This window comes from Gymnogyps californianus, chromosome 20 (genome assembly GCF_018139145.2).
Source record: "Gymnogyps californianus isolate 813 chromosome 20, ASM1813914v2, whole genome shotgun sequence".
Classification (NCBI taxonomy): domain Eukaryota; kingdom Metazoa; phylum Chordata; class Aves; order Accipitriformes; family Cathartidae; genus Gymnogyps; species Gymnogyps californianus.
This window is the reverse complement of record NC_059490.1, coordinates 9,718,513-9,736,973: the sequence shown is the minus strand read 5'-3', so window position 1 is coordinate 9,736,973 and position 18,461 is coordinate 9,718,513. Positions and strand designations below refer to the sequence as shown.

Genomic DNA, 18,461 nt, shown 5'->3' with positions numbered 1-18,461 from the left:
TCAGTTAAAATTGGCAGGTCATTTCCTCTCCTATTTACTCAGTTATTTTTGCTCACGCTTATGTTGCAATATGCAAGGTGAGGCTCAAAACTGTCAAGCTCTTTAATAGAACCATTACTGTATTTTTGGAGAACGTACTCTTTTTGATTTACTGTTCCTTAGAAGACAGGAAATGGAGCTACTTGATTTCATATTTTAAACAAAGCCGTCCAGAGGTTTAATGAAAAAAATTTCCCCTGGCTTTCGAATTAAAGGGCCATGGTGAAAGATTTAGCTTAGCTATTTTGACTTAGAAAAATAACACACTAGAAGCATTAAAGTATTTTGTAAAAATACTTTTTACTACTAGATTTTTCAGAGAAGAAAATAAGCTTCTCTGGTTTTCTCGGTCTTGGTTGGTAGGGCTAACTGTGAAATGAAAGGACGTTTCCAAGGTTTGGGGCTTTTTTTTTCTTTCTATAGAATTTATTTTCCTTTTATATTAAAAGCCTTGAAACAATTGGAATGCGAAAGACAAATCTTGTGCTTCTAAGCAAGGCAATTTGGTATGAGTAATAACAGAAGCCTTTTCGTTAATAAAACGCGAGAAACGTTAAGCAGAAAGACGAGGGGCCTGATTCTGCTCCATCCGGCAGCGGCGTGAGTAAAGGGCAGTGCTCACTGGGAGGCAAATGTCAGTGGAAGGACAGAAGTGGGAGATCAGTATCAGGAGAAAATTAAAGTTTTAATAGGAAAATCCTGCGTGTGGAGCAGAATTAGCTTGGAGTGTTTGGGGCAGTGTAAAGCTAAACACGCTGGAATTGCAAAACAAAGCACTTTCAACCTAGATGTTCAAGCCAAGGTTTCTGCTTGTTCCGTTTGGTTTCATTTGGGGTTGTTTTTTATTTGTAGTGCCGTGGGTCTGGGACGGTGCTTGGGCATCATACAAAGGAGGCTGATGGTCTTAATTTCCACCCGGTTTCATCTTCAGTAAATAAGGGGAGAAGTGAATGTTCTGCTAGCTTGAAAGCACCACGCGATAGGATGAAATATTGACACAATTTTAAGTCAATGGGATTTTTTTCAGTGATTTAATGAGGTTTCACCAGGATTTCACTAGTAATTGCTTGATTAAAATAATACCTAATTTGTTTCTTTCTTGAGTTGTTTCCAAATGAATTGCTCCTTTTAGGGGGAACCTGTTCCACCATCAAAGCTGTGTCACGTCTGGGGAACAGAAGAAAGGCTAGGCTTCACACATCAAGGTCTGATATTGGTGGCTGTCAGTAGGATTTCAGCGGTTTGCCAGTAAAGGCACGGGGCGAAGCCTGCCTTCTCTCAACCCTTCAGTAATCCCTTGAATCAGCAGGAGCTTTCTCGGCCGCCTTCGTCCTGCCGTTACATTCTGGCTGCGGGTTTTGGGGGATTTTGAGAGCAGGACACTCCACTGAGGTTTATTTGTAAACTTCTCTCTGGCTGACGATGGGGAATTCGATACATTATCAACCAAGATACTAGGATTGAAAAGGGGAGAGCAAGGCAGCCAGAAAGAGATTACAATTTAATAAATAGCAAAGATATGGTTAGCTGCTATCAGTGTAAGTTTAATGCCATTAGCTCGTGTGCCGTTGGTAACGATGTACGTAGGGCAAAGCACTCGAAGGCTCCTGGGGAGCACCCAGCCCATCTGCCATTTCATGCACTTCACAGAAGAATTTTCCAAGGCGTAAAAATACCCAGGACTTAATTCTGCCTTGAAAAAAATTATTTTACTTTGATACATGTGCTGTCTGCTGATGCAATGGCAAGAAGAACAGGAAGGTCCATGACAATCGGTCTTGTTTTTCCTGAAACAGTTTTGTTTTACATTGGAGAGGGACAGAGCCAGGGGTTTATGGTAGGAAAGGACCTGCCTGTTGAAGCAAGGTCCCATTTTCTACCCCCACGCCCCAAGTAACCTTGGTCGCACATCTGTGTGTTCAGCTTTATGTGGAACCCATTTTATCAATGTGTATATTGAAATACGGAGGAATTTGTGGACTCCACTGCAACACAGAGCAGATGACGGTGCACAGACCTCCTCTGCCCCCGCCACCCGTTATCACAGGCAGGGTGATCACCCACGGGGTGCAGTGGTGGCTGGTGAATCATAGCTGGATGCGTGGATGTGAATGGTATTGCCAAATGTGTACTCCTAACATGAAGAAGGAGTGAAAAGGGAGGAACGATAAAACTAGAGCTTCACCAGCCTTACAGTTTTTTACAAGAAAACTTTCTGTGGAGTTAGTCCCTCTAACCTGCATTTGCATTAACACTTGCAACCTCACACGTTGCTGCTAAGAAGTTTTGGCAGCTCTTGGCCCTGATTGCGGAGGTAACGCTGCACTTGTCTCCTTTGCTCTCACTCAAGTATGTCAGGAACCAGAGACCGGCGCTCTATGAAGTTTCTCCCTGTACACATATGCAGGCATCTTGGCAGAGCTTCAAAAGTCATTTGCCTTATTATTCATATGTCTGCTTATAGGAGCAGAAATGCTCCCATTTCTCACTTTCAGAATAAGGGCAGACACCAATAAAGACGAGATTTCTCTTCTCTGGCACAACCCTGCAAACCTGTGGGAGCTCATTATCTCCCTGCTGCCACCCTGGGGTTTTGGGATGCAGGTTTAAAAGCCCCCCCGATAGCTCTCCAGGTACATGAACAGCCCTATCAAAACCAACTGAAATCGGTGGGGTCTTGGAGTACATGCGGAGTGGGGGTCTCAGGGTCATGTGAAACCACAGAAGGAAGACTTGAAAAAAGAAGCTTCAAAAAAAGACCAAATTTTGCTTTTCCTGCTGCAGTTAGGATAGCTGACAATATGGAAAAGTTGCAGAGACTTAAACATTGTCGAAATTACTTCGCCTCCTCGCTGCATTTTCTCAAAGAAGCTTCAAGAACCCTTGCTTTAAAACAAATTAGCGGACTGGAGTAACCTTATACATCCAAAGACCCATTAAAAGTTGAAATATTTGGTCATTCCTCTGCTCGGTTTAAACTGGGATTCATCCAGAGTTCAAGTGCATGTATCACATAAGAGCCACGGTCCCATTTTGTAGAGGTCCATTTTAGTGTTGATGGTTTTCTAGTGCCAGGAATCTACTCTGCAGCCAGGCAAAGAGATAAATCAAAGTTGTGCGCGCCGATGAAATTCAGGAGCCAGAAGTCACCATTGCAGCCCATATAAATCCCTGAATGCCAGCCCTGGTGCTTTTGTCCATGCCATTAGAGTTCAAAATTATCTGCCCCTCTTTGCTGATGTATGGATTAACCGGCTGCCCGAGTGTTTACTAACGGTTATCACCCGGTACTTTGGACGTTATCAGAGGAAGGGACGCCTGCCGCGGGGCTTGGTCTCTCACCCTTTCTATTACCACCTGTCAGTGGCAGGGAGTGTGCTGTGAAGCTGTACAGTCACAGACTACAAGTGTAGATAGTTTCTGACGGCTGATCAAAGGGGAAAACCAAAGGCCTGATAACAAGGACGTGTTTCATGTACTTTTAACTTTGAGAAACATTGGCATTTGCATTTTTTCCCCTCGGTAGGCTGGCAGAAACCAGGCACAATAAATGCTGCATATTCAGTTACCTAATAGTTGAGTAAATGGTATGTGCTTGAAGCAACAAAGCATAACTGTAATCTTGTTCCAAGTGGGAATGATTTAAGTAAGCCTTTGCAGAAGACTTGCTGTATAATAAAGTAGAATAATTTTAATTTGTACTTTGAAGTGATCTTGAATTCAAAATCTAATCTTTGCATTCAGCAGAACATCACACCCTGTTGTGAATGAGGTAATAACTGCAAGTTACGGAATTATTTTAAGTATCTTTTGTAGGTACGTGTGCTCCGTCACAATAGCCAGCACCTCCAGTAAAGTGCTGATGATGGAAGAGTCTGTTAGCTCACGTCTGACCTAAAATTTCACAGTGCAGGAACAGAGAAAATCCACAGATATCCCAGACTGAAAGAAGGGCTTGCTTTTTTCCTTCAGTAGACATACTTCAAACACAAGGCAGAAAGCAAGCCATCCTTTTCTCATCAGTCTACCACACTGTTGCACTTTTCTGCTTAAGAGCAAGAAAGGGATTTTAGCTAAAATTTGTGCCCGTTAGCAAAGACAAAATGACTTGACTGTTTCCATTGTCCAAGATGAGAAGGGGGAAGAAGGGTGCTCAACAGCAGCCCAGTGAAAGACAAAACAACTTTAAAAATAATTTCTAATTGTCTAACATGTACTTAATAACGTATATACAGGTTTTTAACATTACATGTCATTTACATCAGTGTCATTATGCTGATTTCCTGGCTCTCACCAGTGTGAGACCAGAATTGGGTCTGTATTTTTAATTTAACCTTTTCGCTTACAGCTGCTTGGTCAAAGCTGTTCAGTACTTATGGCTCTGCTTGCTCCTGCTGTGCTGTTAACACCAACGTTTTAACTAATGTGCTAAAATTAGCTTTTCAGGAACTCAAAATGCAAGGGCTTCTTTCTTTCCAATGCAATAAAAAATATGTATGGAAGTAGTTTGGTCCTAGGGTCTCCCAAACATCTCTCGTTTGTTTGTTGAAGGTGCCTTCGACCGGAGCGTGACCTTGCTGGAGGTGTGTGGGAGCTGGCCCGAGAACTTCGGTCTCCGTCACATGTCTTCCATGGAGCACACTGAAGAGGGCCTTCGGGAGCGCCTGGCCGATGCGATGTGCGAGTCTCCCAGCAGGGACATAGTGGGATCAGGAACAGGTACAAAGAAGAGGTGTGATCAGAGATCACATACATCTCACCCAATGGTGATTTTTATTTTTTTTTTAAGTTTTGCTTTTCTTTTTCTCTGTAGACTACCTCTCTGATTAATTAACTTTTATGGGTTTCTCACTTGGTGTGAGCAAAGTCATTTATAAAAAGAAAATAGCGGTAGATCACATAAACATAGTCTGAGAAGCCTAAAGTAACTTGAAGAAAAATACTGGTGCTTGAAGCTTCCTTACCGTATAGCTGTGAGAAGGGCTCTCCTCCCTCCTCTGCCAACTCAGGAGCATCCAGGTCTCTGTGCAGATTGCTGCCCTTGCCCACCCTGCTCCAAACAATGTTATAATCACACACATCCTCATTTTGTGCCCTGAATAGAGCCACTGCGAAGCACTGGTTCTGTAATCCAAATTAATCCATCTTCATCAGTGTCCATTATATTGATAAATTATATCATCTGTTTAAGTAAATGGAATGGCACGTCAGAGATTATGCTGCTCAGAGGGGCCCAGTGGTAGGAAATGCTCAGAAATATTAAAGCGCAGTTATTGCGGTTTTATTGTTTCCATTAATTTTGACTTGTTTTAAAAAACACTCTCTAGTAAACGGACTAGGCCCATCTTTGATCCATGCACCACTTGTGTTGTGACCAGCAGCTAATAGTAATGGTGGCTTCTAACATCAGCTGCCAGCTCGCTTGTCACTCTTCTGGCAACTTGCCTGGGAAGGAAGAAGAGGACAAGCTCTAGCAGAAACGTATGGGAATGCCAGCCTAGGGACATCACAGGAACGCTGTGTAGAACAGAAGCTGTCTCTTCCTTTTGCTGTTGCCCTCATGTATTGCTGAGGGCGTTGTGCTGCTCTGAGCTCTCCCTGCTTCTGGAGAAGGCTCAGGGGCTGTCCCATCAGGGCTCGTCCTCCTGCTTTGCAGGTGGGTCACTGTTGAGCCCGTAGTCCCCCGCAGGTCACCAAACTGCTGCTACCTCCCACAGTCTGGAGGAGGAGGCTGCAAAGAAGCAGAATTTAAGCCCTTTTATGTAGGTACAGATAGCAATAACCAAGCTGCTGAGTGGTGCAGAAGCACCCTTCATAGCCTAACTTGTCACCTTTCAAACTGTCTTTCCTCTGAGTTCCATCTTGAAAAAGATGGAGCCAAGGGATGGTTTAAGATTTGGTATTAACAGAAAGAGTTGGTCGAACACTAAGTATGGGTCTCAGTTACAGATCTGGTGCAAATTCTCACCAGCTTGCAGCCTTGGATGAGGCACTTAACGTGTCCGTGACTCCAGTGCTCCATCACTGCAATGAGGATAGATGCCTCACATTGCTGGTGTGGAGTTGAGTCAGCTCATGTCTGTAGAGGGCTGTGAAGGTGGAAAAACAGGCTGTGAAAATAGACAAAGGCACATATTTCATTACTTATTGACCCATACTGTGATCAGAGTGAACTTTGGGATGGTATCCACTTCCGATAACAGGTCAGCTCCCCTCAGGCTGTGTACATTAGGGGAAAGGTGAGGAGAATACCTTCTCTGAAAGCTGAAGCTATCTAGATGTGCCAAGTTCAGGTGACTGACTGCCCCAGAGACTTGACATTATAATATATTGTAAACCGAACTTTGTCAGAGACAGAGGTCTATATTTTCCTTCCATTTTCACCAAACCCAGCTGATGGCAGTGAGTGCCAGCTTCTTTGGTCTAAGATTAGGCTCACAGTACTGCAGGTGTAAAGACAGAAAGGAACCGTTTATAGAGATGCCATCACTAAGCTAAAATTCATCCAAAGAGATTTCTCCCTGCTTTTACTCCAGACACATAAATCTTCATAATGAGTGTAAGATAGATGCCATCTCAAAGCAGCAAATGTAAGTGGCAATAGTGAGTAACATAAGCATTGACCCAGCTCACCCCATCCCACTACCCTCCTCTCGCTGTCATTACGCTCTATGTTTTCCTGCCTGTCGTGGGATTCTCTCTACCACTAACATACTTTATTCTCAGGATTTGGGCATGTGGTGACTCAGTGCAGCAGAGAAAACCTAGTGATAAGGCTGTGAACTCCCGTGCCCTTTCCACTTCCATCCCCTAACGGCTCTTGAGCTCTTCTTACCAGATGGCCATAAAAAGTTCTCTCCTGCTCAGACGATACCTGGAAAACTGCACTTGCCTAGGGAGTCGACTAGCGCTCGCTACAACATGCGTGGCTGCACTCGCGGCAGGCTGCCAGCCAGCCATTTGTCAAGCTGTGGAGCACGGTAAAGTGCTAGCATCTGTCTGCTGGTTAATAAATGGGGAAAGATAAGTTTGGAGGTACATTACCCTTGCTTCAAAAAAGAGGTGTCTTTGTTGGCTCGTAACAAGTAGGATAGTTTTCACTTCCCCCAAAATCACTTATATCTTAACAAACCTGGGCTGAACTGAATTATCTTTGAAAAACATTCAGTTTTCTTCCTTGGATTCTCTGCTGCCGACTCACCTCAATTGAAATGATAGCAAAGAGTTCAGCAGAGAAGGACACCGTAAATTTGCTTGTTGGTAGTTGATTTATATATTGGTACTGGCTCCAAAGACAGTGTTTATATTTCTGCATTGGACTCAAAATTATGGAAGTTACAAACCTCCCTCTAATAATCCTAAAATGACTTACTTTAACTTACGCGTGCCTTTATGTTACGCATGCCTTTAACCCCTGTTTGTGCTTCTTGGATTCTCTTCAGTCTTTAAATACATTTTGCAGAGATATAATGATATTTGCAAAGTCTTATTCGAACTGAAACATTAATTAATGAAAACTTCTAACTCTGCGTGTGAAGATACGTGCACGTGCGGTGCTCCGTCCACTGTGTGGACAAAGACAAAATGGGCAATAGGGTGGACAGTGAGACTTTGTCAAGTGCACAACTGGTCCTGACATGCACTTAATGGCAAGAGATAAATAGATTCTTTTAATGCCTTAACTGTTAGGACATAGCTGACACGTAGATTTATATAGTAATCAGGGCTGATATGCTGCGGTAGTGCGGAGGAAACGCATGCTCATGGTACACAGACCACTTTGGGGAGTAGATACTCGCAGTGTCTTTGTCTCTTGCCTGCTCCATTGCATTGCAAAGTAGGGTTGGCAACGCCTCACTGGTTCGGTGGTCCTGGCTACTGGCAGAGGCAGAAGAGACCCAAAGATTGGTTATACAGGAAACGTCAAACTGGAGGATGCAAAAACATGAAGAATAATCCTGCAAGGAAGGGGAATTAGATGGCCTGATGGGTCTTTTCCACCTCTGACTCCAGCTAGTTGCCAAGGGCTGTCGGACAGTGGATGGGAGAAGAACCAGGTCTGTAAAATGACCCCCCAAAAATCTACTTTCCTTGTGACCTAAATGATAACTCCAGTCATCCAGCTAGTTGACTTGATTGGGAAACCAGCTTTTCTCCTTGTTATCCAATTATCCAGACGACTCATGTCTATCTTGAGTGGAGTCTGCTGTACATAAGCTGTCAGCCTAGATACACATTTAATTCCAAAGAAGGCGTAAATTGGCAAAGATGCAAAAAGATGTTTTTGCTGTTTCAGTTTCTGTCAAACTCTCACTGAAAAAAAAAAAAGGTCTACTCACAAAATGTTAGTGGTCAGTAACCTCTTTTGCTTGCAAAGCTTTGTTTTCAAGCAGCTACAATATTTACATTTGCAGTATAGTTTCTGAGTATGTGCTGGAGCTTCACATTGCATTCTCAAAAAAAAAAAAAAAACCAGAAAGCTAGTATTGTGATTTATGAAACTGTGCTTCCAGGAGACAAGTATCTCTGACAATATTCCACTCAAACTGGACATGCAGAAATTGCCAGCCCAGGCTAGAAATCTTTCCCTCCGAAAGTACTGTAATCAGTAAATCCTCTGATTTATGTATTCCTTCAACAAGTACATTTCTTAAGCTTTCAAATACATTTTGGTCGTTTCTAGGCATAATATTGAAAATTAGGCTATAATAGGGGACCAAGCCTTTACAGTCTGAGCAACAGAATGTTTTCTGAAATTTATCTGTGGAAGACGATTTCTCTGGCTATCCCCTGTTTCTGTGCCGTGGGAATTAAGTGTGCTGAAGCCCAGGAGACAGATTCCCCTTGCGCTCTCTGCCCGTTCCCTCTGGGCTGAGGATGGCATGCGCAGCCGTGATGCTGATGTGGGTTCTTCCTACAGAGGTATAGCATGGTCTGTGTACATCCCAGGAACCCAAATTCATTCGGCTCCCAGTCATGTCCACTTAAGATGTAGGCTGGCCTGAAGGAAAACCAGTGGATCTGTCAGTCAGTCCCAGAAAGGAGTTACTAACTCCAGGACAGCAGCAGTGAGCATGAAACGGTGCAGCTCTGCATCTGCAGCGCCAGGAGGAAAGGTGTTCTCAACCCTGGGGAGTTTGTCCCAGCTTCTCCTCCCTCCTTTGACCTGGGTGAAAAGTTTAGCTGGATGTTAAATCTATGCACAGCTTCAGGCTCGACTTTCACGTGATTTACCAAATCAAAACCCGTTCTCTATGTTTTCTCGAGTTTATTACTATAAAGCACATAGCACAGTGACAGAAGGGTAGATTTATTCTTTAGGAGAGTAACACAACAGACAGGTTTCCACGGGAGAATTGTCAATATATAAAATAAATAAGTATTCATCACTGCTCAGGTTATTTTGTCAGAATAGGTGATACTGCAAACTTCCTTTAGTGAGAAATGTGCTGCTGCCGCTGTCAGACCCCTGGTTTTTCTGCCAGAAAGAGCCGCTGGAGTCCGGGCAGCTGTGGAGATGCAGGATGGGGCTTACTGTGTTTGCAGTGTGCGATTCCAGTCCGTGCCCGTCTGCTGCATCTTCTCTGTTACAATTTGCTTGGCTACCTGAATGTTGTACTTATATTCATATCTAATTTATTTTGAGAAAGCGTACCCGAATCCACATTGCTGCAGCTTTTTACAAGTGGTGGAACTGTTCTGTGGACATACAAGAGTAGAATTGCTTTTTGTGGGCATGTATCCTTTTTTTTTTTTTTTTAATTCATCATGAAATCCAGTACCCTATGATGGCTCAGTTTACACTGCAGTTTATGGAGCAAAACTTTTTTCTCTATCTATCCTGTCTCAGGAATACATATGAACATGCAGTAAGAGCCTATATTAAAAACTGCAGAGCACCCCCCAAATTTTGCCTCTCAGAACCAGGGCTATAGGTCTGAACAGGGAAGGATGCAAGTATGGCACCATCATGGTCAATACAACTTTCAAGGTCTGAAGAATTTAAAGCAAGGTGTTTGAAGCCCATTATAAAGTTTCAGTAAAAAAAAAAAAAGAAAGTATGGCTCATTTTCTTCCAAAACTCCTGCAAAACTCCAAGTCCGTCAACTACCACCTGCAGAAAGCCAGTGGCAGAGCGGTGAGGTGCAAACGCCGCGGAGCGCCCTGCGCCTGGCCCTCAGAAGAAACCGTCTGGATTCCTTCCAAATTTCATGAACAAACTCATAATGCGATGAAGGAAGCTCATATGTTGAAGCAAACTCTTTAACCTGATTAATGGGATGTAAGTAAGTGGAGCTAATTAGCCATGCTGTTAGGGAATAGCCCGTACAAAACCCGGGATTGGTGCTCAGGGCAGTTGGGATCCTGGTCCCCAGCCGAAGCCGTGTGGTTACACCCGCCTGAGCCTAACTCGGGTCTTGACATCTTTGAGCTTTGCAGGGGGACATTTTTGAAATCTTTATGTAAAATTTGTGGTTTGGAGAAGGGAAGTCACACGCTTTCTGGCGTGCCTGGCTGAGGCGGGAAGCGTGCTCCTCTGCCGGAGGGAGGAGAGTGAGCTGCTGCCCTCTGATCCCATGCAAGGGGCATCCTTCCTGGGTTTTTCCCAGGAGAGAAAATGTCTGTGGTCACAAGCTGTGTTCAGAGATGAGCAGCCACCTGGATGTAGATGTACCTGTACATTTAGTTTCAGGAATAGGATTAGCCCTGTATAGAGTCAGAGCTTCGATCGGTACCTTTCCCTTCCTTCCCTCCTTCCTTCCTTCCTTCTGTCCTTCCGTCCTTCCCTTCTTCCTTTCCTCCTTCCTTCCTCTTCCTTCCTCTTCCTTTTAATTTTTCCAAGACAATTTTTCCCTTCCCTCTCCTCAGTTGGTCTTAGTCCTAGCTTGGACATGGGATACAGGAACACAGAACAATTGGTTTTCCCTCTGAAGAGCTTTTCTGCAAAGAGACTTCTGCATAGATTCAATGCAAAATCAGCTTGGGCAGCAAACACACTGGCATATCAAATAACATGGATGCTAAAAGCAGCCTTTGAACTTTCAGAATATTCATCCCGGGGTCAGAGATTAAATTACCACCTCGAATAAGAGCTCAATGCAGTTCTTCCTACAAAAGGTTTATTTGGATGAGCCTCGTTTAAAAGAAATGAAAATTCAGGGCTCTTTAGGAGCCACCATTTTTGAAGTGCTGGATAAGAAGAGCAGCATTTGCGTTGCACACATTTTAACATGGTTTTATTAGTTATTTCTTACGTGCAACGTGCAACAACAGTGCAGCTGCCCTGTGCAGGACATCAAGCACTTCAACATGGGCTTCTCCATCTCTCCTGCCCAAGCCGCTCTCCCTGGAGCCGCCCCGTCCCGCAGCCCCGCCAGGGCCAACAAGGGCATTTGTAACTTCCCAGCCATTTCCCAGGTTTCCAAACCTGCCTCACCACCAGCCCCAGGAGTTTTTAGTGGAATTTCTTCCAGGTCGTACATTATTTAAGGGGGTGGGGGGGGCGGGGAATGAATGCTGATACCACAAATGCTTCTGGTGTGAATTTAGGTTCATTGCTGTTTGTAGGAAAAGTCTGCTGATGTTTCTGAAGGGAGCACTGATACCACGAGACAACTCTGACTTTCTGCCATTTGATAACAAGTTGTTCAACTGCATTTACTTATTATCCATTGTGGTGTGGGGAGATTCCTTTTCTTTTTCTTATTATTAAATCAAGGCATTTTTTAAGAAATATTTTATTTTTAATACAGACACAGCCGGTGAAGTAGCAGTAAAAAACATCACCACAAAGAGGCACATGGCTTTGAAATGTTTTGGTATGTAACATAACTGTATTGTTATCAGGTCTTAACTTTTGCACAAAGAATATTTCTCCTTGTTCTAAAAGCAAACCCTCTGTCAGCTTTCAAAGGGTTACATACATGACGTGGTCATAGGGGAACAAAACAAAAAATATCTAAGGTCTCAAATCATTTCACAAATAACATTGTTCTATTTCTCTCCTTAAACGAACAAGAGTTTCTTTGATTTTTTTTTTTTTAAGTCAAATTTAGGATTCTGCTGTTCAGAGCAGAGAGGTCACAAGGCCCTAATGTATTTAGCATTGACTGCCCTCTCTTGTAGTGCGTCTATTAGTCAGTAATTTGATTTGTACCTATTCATTTGCAGTCCCTGCAGGAGCTCTGAGCTGGCCCCAAGTATAATTGGTGCTGTCTCTATTTTTACATCATTAGATTAGCCCCGACTCCTGGCCACTTGTTGTCTGCGCTTGTCTGTCCATTTATACAACCTAATGTAACACAAAATTCATTACTGATCACATTACTTTCAACTCTGAAGCCAGCTTTGTGATAAACATTTTGTTAACCCTTTCTTACCAGCACACAGACCTGGGGGATAAATGCACTTTCCCTTTGCAGAAAAATCAATATCATAATAAAACAAAGTGCAGTCACATTTCTAGATTTGTCATTCCTCCTGGAGAAAGAAATGGGGAGAAACATATATGAGATGACTAAATGATGTCTGCATCCAGGCATCGCACGCTGCTGTATATGAAATGAGCTCAGCAGTGTCCTTTCTACTAGAGTATAAAGAAGTGACACAAGATAGGGCCAGCACTCAATTTAAAACTTAATTTCTTACTCATTGTTCTGCAAGTGTTTTAGCTCTTCTGTGCAGGCTGTAATCGGGTTATGACATTATTGGAACTGAACATTTTTCTTCCAGTGCTTTGTCTCAAAGTAGTTAACAGAGAAACGATTCCCTTTCTCCTCAGAGATTTGTTATTGCGTTGGGTTTTGTTTTGGTTTGCTTTGGTTTGTGGTTTTTCCTCCTAATGATTAAGCAAATTAATTTTCATACTGCAGTACTCCAGTATTTCACAGGAAAATGTAAAGCTCCGTTCTGTCTAGCTTGGCTTTGCTCACATTTGACTATTTCGCTGAGTATCTCCTAAAGCATTAAGCTTTTTGCATCACTGAGGCTTCTGCTATTGATTTCAAGGGGAACAAGAGGAAAGCCATGGTAGGTGTTCATTTAGGCCTGATTCTGCAAAGGGCTGAGCATCCTTACAGCTCTGTTTGCAGCATCATGGCCATGAGGTGATGCTTGCTGTTCAAAGAAATATATCTTGGTGCATGCAAAAGCTGTTGATTTTTAACAGTTTTCTAAATTCATTTTCTGTTTGTACAGCTTGGCTTGGAAATCTGTTATTCTGGGTTTTCTAAATATTTAGAAACATTTCTCAGTGTTTATTAAATCTTCCCTTTAAAAGCCCAAGTTCTGAAGCCTGCCCCACACCAAGCGGTTCTGCACTGAGCAGGGTGCAGGAGACTAGGAGACTACAGGATTTTTTCCATCTCTAGTTTCTGTAATTACCTTGTTATTCCTTTTAGGAGTCTTTGCATGGTATTTTTATGTAGGATATGACTTACGGCAAGCATATCTCTCTTAGTAAGTATAAGAGCCCTCATCTCCCAGCATTTGAACCAGGACTGGTATTTTTACAGCTGTTTTGTGAGCCAAAACTTGTTGCAGCTGCTGAGGTGGTGGCAGAATAAAGACAAGACAGTTCCTCTCCCTCCTCCCAAGCGCAGCAGCCCCAGAGAGCCTTTCAGTACTTCGCTGATTTTTACAGGAGCGATTTTAGGTGTGTGCAGCGTTGGCTGGCGCTTGCTCCTAAAGCCTGGCTTGGCTCGGGGAAGGCACAAGTCTCCGCTCAACTCTGCTGCTGCCTTTGTGCCCCTCGGTCTCCGCTCCAGCTTTGCCATCTGAGCCCCGGGGAGGCCAGCGCACCCTGAAATCCCCATACAGCCTTACGTGACTCCTGTGACCCTCAGGGTAAGGACGAGCCGCAGCTCGGGTCGTGGCACAGGGCACGCTGTGTGCTCAGTGGCGGAGGGTGTGTGGCCAGCCAGACAGCGTGCCACCACCCTGCTCCCACCCCGGGGTCCCGCTGTCAGGGATTGCTGGGCTGACACTGCTCCCATTTCTGCTTGCTGCAGATCTCCTGCACATCTTGCATTAACTCTTTGAAAGGTTGAGCCTTTTGTTATCTTAAAATGACGTGCGGCCAACTTGCTGCCTCCCCTTCCCGCCCCCGCAGAGCGTTAACGTCACGCTGATGCCGAGGGCATCTACCATTCCCTGGATTGTGAAAGGACGATGGCCCAAGTCATTGCAAAGCTCTCCTAAACTATACGTTGCCCTCACCAGGGGAGACGGGAGAGGAGGCTGTAGAATGGAAACCCATTTATGCAATAAATTGTTAAGCAGTCAAACTGTTAAATGAACACTTCTTATTAGAGAGATACAATGAAGTGTGAGTCACCAAACAGCAAAATACGCATTAACACAGCAAAACCCCCAGCAATAAATGAAAGGTCAAAAGCTAAAACAATTAAAATGTTCCAGTGTGAGCCAGCCCTCTGGCCCTGCAGCTTTCAGTCCTCTCAGCCGCAGAGGCCCCTCATCCACCGCGAGATCTGCTCCTCACGCTTCGGCATCAGGAGGCCCAAGTCCTTCGATGGACTCCCAAAGTGCCACCTCCGCCAGCTCCACGGGCTTTCTCCCACCCGCTCAGATGCCGTATCGTTTCCTATCGTCGCACTGTAGTCTGCAGCCCTGCCATCACCTCTCATCACATCTGCGCATTTCTCTAACAGAATATCAGACAAATAGTAACCTGATTTTTCCGATAATCCAGCCTTGCTATCCATGGTGGAGTCTAAGAATATCAGGGCTTCGGGCCGTATCCTTGCGTAACAGTGATGTTGTTTGCTATCTGATGCTCGTAGTGTGTCTAGTGGAGATGGTCGGGCAGAAAGCGGGACGGGGGGAGAGGGGGCAAGGGGAAAAGGAAAAAAAAAACCCAAAGGGGATTTTGGCTGGGGGAGGATCGATGGGGAGGGAGACTCCCTGAAGCGCATCCCATGGGACCAGGTCTGGTGGCTGCCCCAGGAGGAAGCAGTGTTGTGGCCAGGTCCCCAGCAATGCTGGGAACGGTTAGTTCTCCTTGAGGTATATATCGTAATTTGTGGTATGAAAAGATTAGCTTTCCTTCCATTCCTAGCCTGCTGTCTCCCCACCATGGATAATATATAAAACAGTAGACTTTTATTCATTGACATTTATGGGAAAATGTTAATATTAAACTGTAAGTGAAAAGCCCTATCTTATTGAATTCTTCTGCTGTGTTACTGGGAGCCTAATTACATTTTGCATTTAAATAAAAACCAGATGACGTTCAGGACAGTCAGGCAAGCATTCTGTAAGTGAGAATTTATCTTGCGATCTGGGTAAACAATGTCTCATCATTTAACAGTTATTATAAATAATGGGGTTTTAAGCACTTTGCTGGGAGTTCATATGGGCTCCACACGGGTTGCACTAAGGGAGAGAGAATTTCAGTGACATCTTCCAGGCATCCGGTGAGGAGGAATCATATCCTGAGCTCACTTCTCAAGCCGCAGCAGTTTTCATCCTCCTCTGTTTATTATTGCTCAATATTGTGTGCACAATCAGCTGACAAAAAAAATGAAGAGTAAGAAAAATGAGAAATCAGTTGGAAGCGTTTTGCAAAGGGAGAAACCATCTATGCTGCTGCGCCAGCAGAAGTGGAAGGTGTTCAGGAGGTTCATGCAAGTGGCTGAAAGCTCCAAAGGCGTATTCTTTCTGTAAAAATGGTGCTGTGTAAAAGTTGTGTGTTCACAGAGAATGAAAAAGATGTTGAGGCAAAACGTAAAGACAAAAAGATAATAGACCAGCTGCTTTTTTCTATGTTTCTGCTGGTGCCCTCTTAAATTACATCACTGGTAATTACATGCTTGGTAATGTGTGAGCTCATTTAGAAAAAGAGTAAAACTTGTAAAAAATGTAAATAGCATTTTCCCCACTTCTGTTGTTTATATTCTGCATTTCATTCCTGTCACTTCAGACAAGGCAGCGGTGCTTTTGTTGCTAGCTGGCTTTTAGTCTTTGCTCCGTGTTCCTCAGACATTAGCAAGAGCCTCCGAGAGTTCTCCAAGCAGCTTCCCCGCAGTCTGTCCCGCATCCCAGGGAGGAAGGAATTAGCTTTCCATGCAGACAGAAATAGGTGGTAAGGGGATGAATTTTTTTAAGCATCCATTTGCTGTTGTGAAAGGATACAGAATTTGGGAATGCCTAATGCTGGCTGGTGGCGTGTCACCTCCTGACACGCCAGGAAGCCACCCACCCTGTAAAATGGCTCTTCCAGGACATAAACTGTTTACTGCCTTTTTCTATGCGAGGCATTTTATCCCATTTTCCAAGAAGAACCCCGCAGCTAAAATACCATCTTTTTTAATTTATTTATTTCTTGTATTTATTTGTTATTTCCTTGGTCAGTGACTTTCTCAGTATCTGCCCAACACATGAACTCTGTGTTTACATCAAAAGCTGATGGTGTTGTGAAAGACAAAGGGTCAGTGTCACTCCTCCAACTGTTTCCAAAGATGTTTTTCTGGGAAGGCCACAGGCAGGAAGGTGCCAGCAGGGTCAGTGGCCAGGACCTGCCCCGTTCCCTCCGCTCCGGCTCGGTGGCACGGCATGGGAGCGAGGAGCCATGGGTGGCTGGGGATGGTGAGCAGATGCAGAACCCTGGTTGAGGTGAGCGGGATGGAAATGGTGGCGGTTCCCTAAGCAGATACAGATAGCACCATGCCGGGGGACCCAGAAGCAGTGCCATGCGGTATGCTGCAGAGGGATGCTCGGATGTGTTGCTATGCTGGTTTTCTCCTAAGGCAGAGCACAGCATTCCCATGGATGGCATCTCCCATCTATTCCCACATGCCACGCTGAGCAGTTACTCCCATTGGGCACTCCATCGCTGAGACCAGGTTGTCAGGTGGAAATGACGTTTGGAGGTGTTAATCAAAAGATAAATTAACCTAGCAGCCTTCCTCCCTCATCTGCAGCCACGGAGGCAGCAGAGGGTAGCTGAATTGTACAGGGACAGATCCCTAATCTGAAATCTGGGCGTGCTTTTTTGATTTCACTCAGGGCTACTTTCATCTGCACCCTTTAGAAAAAGAATCTTTAGATTATATTGTGCCAGTATTGTGTTGTCTCTTTGGTTTATCTTTTGGAAAAGTGGCTGGTCACCCATCAAAACGTGAGCGAAAAGTCTGCAAAAGAACACAACATGAAGGGCAGGTAGTTATATTAACTTCACTGCCAGATGCCCAAGTACAAGGCAGAATCCGCACAGCTTGAGATGATTTAAATTGCCTTTTATGTGGGAAGCAGCCAGAGGAATGCCTTGGTTTGCCATTAGGTCTTTTAGATTTCACACAAGAGTTATCCTCTGCCACGCGCCCGTCCACAGGCTGCAGCTCATTCACACATTTGACAGTGCTTGTGAGAGTGTAACTAAAAAGGCAAGGTATATTAGAATCCATATTTGGAATAGTTTTTAAAATACGACTTTTAACAAGTGAAAACGTCCAGTTGACTTTTTTCAGCTGCCTTCTGGTTTCATGAGAGCAAATGCAAACTGCTGTGCTGAACGACTCCATTAACAAAGGGCCGAATTAAGCTTTGGATGTCATTTTTATCAAGGCTCTTTCATATTTATGTCTAACATCAGAATTTGGAGCTATATAAATAAGACAGAGTGTATTAAGAGCCTCAAGCAATCCTGCAAGAGAGCGAGCCCACAAGGTTGGCCTGTTGTTTTTCTAGGCTCGGTTAATACTCAGTCTAGGTAGAGACGTGATTTTAAGAGTACTACTGCGAGCTTTGAGTGCTTCGTAAAATTAGGTCTGTGTTTAGAAAACTGGTCTGCTTGAAGCAGCGATGTCCACATAATCTTTAAAATAATTGACTAAATAGACCAAATAAGTTGCATTTAGAACTAGGATTATTTGGACAGGTTTGGAGTTTCTCAGCAACGCTAAAACTGGCGCCGGGGAAATGAAAGGAGGAGACCTCTGCTCCTTAGATCTCCACCTGAGCTTTTCTGACTCGAGAGCCTTGAACCATTTAGATGAGCAGACAAGGCTGAGTCCGCGGTGACATAATTTCGTGAGCTTCAACGAAACTCTTCTGATTTGGACCAGCTGAGCATCTGCTGCCCCCAAACTTTTAACTTTTCCTTTGAATCAAACGCAAATTCCAGTCCGGTCTAGCTTCCTCCTCAGCATCAATCTGCACCGGGGAGACAGCCCAGAGCCGCTCAGTAGCTTTCCTCACTGGCCCGAAAGGCCACTTCGTATCAGAAGTACTAGAAGTTGTGCCAGAATTACTTTGCTTTGTAATATTATACTTTTAAAATGAACTTAGCAATACGTTTGTGTCAGAAGCACATAATGCACATATGCGAGATGCACACAGAGGCACACTCCGAGCACAGAAGTTGTCCTCCTCCGGGGCTGCCTTGTCTTCCTAACTGAGGGTTA

At 44.2% G+C, this 18,461-nt stretch overlaps 1 protein-coding gene across 5 annotated transcripts in view; it reads left to right on the top strand.

Annotated features, from left to right (window-relative positions):
* Positions 1 to 18,461, top strand: part of BCAS3 (BCAS3 microtubule associated cell migration factor) — a 372,309-nt gene that overhangs the window by 343,426 nt on the left and 10,422 nt on the right. For 2 of the 5 annotated variants that reach the window (XM_050908945.1, XM_050908944.1), the window contains 2 exons: positions 4,591 to 4,758; positions 11,793 to 11,858. In XM_050908945.1, coding sequence (XP_050764902.1) covers positions 4,591 to 4,758; positions 11,793 to 11,858 — 234 coding nt within the window. Of the gene's footprint in view, positions 1 to 4,590; positions 4,806 to 11,792; positions 11,859 to 18,461 lie in introns of all 5 variants that reach the window. The other 3 variants (XM_050908947.1, XM_050908946.1, XM_050908948.1) reach the window with 2 other exon arrangements.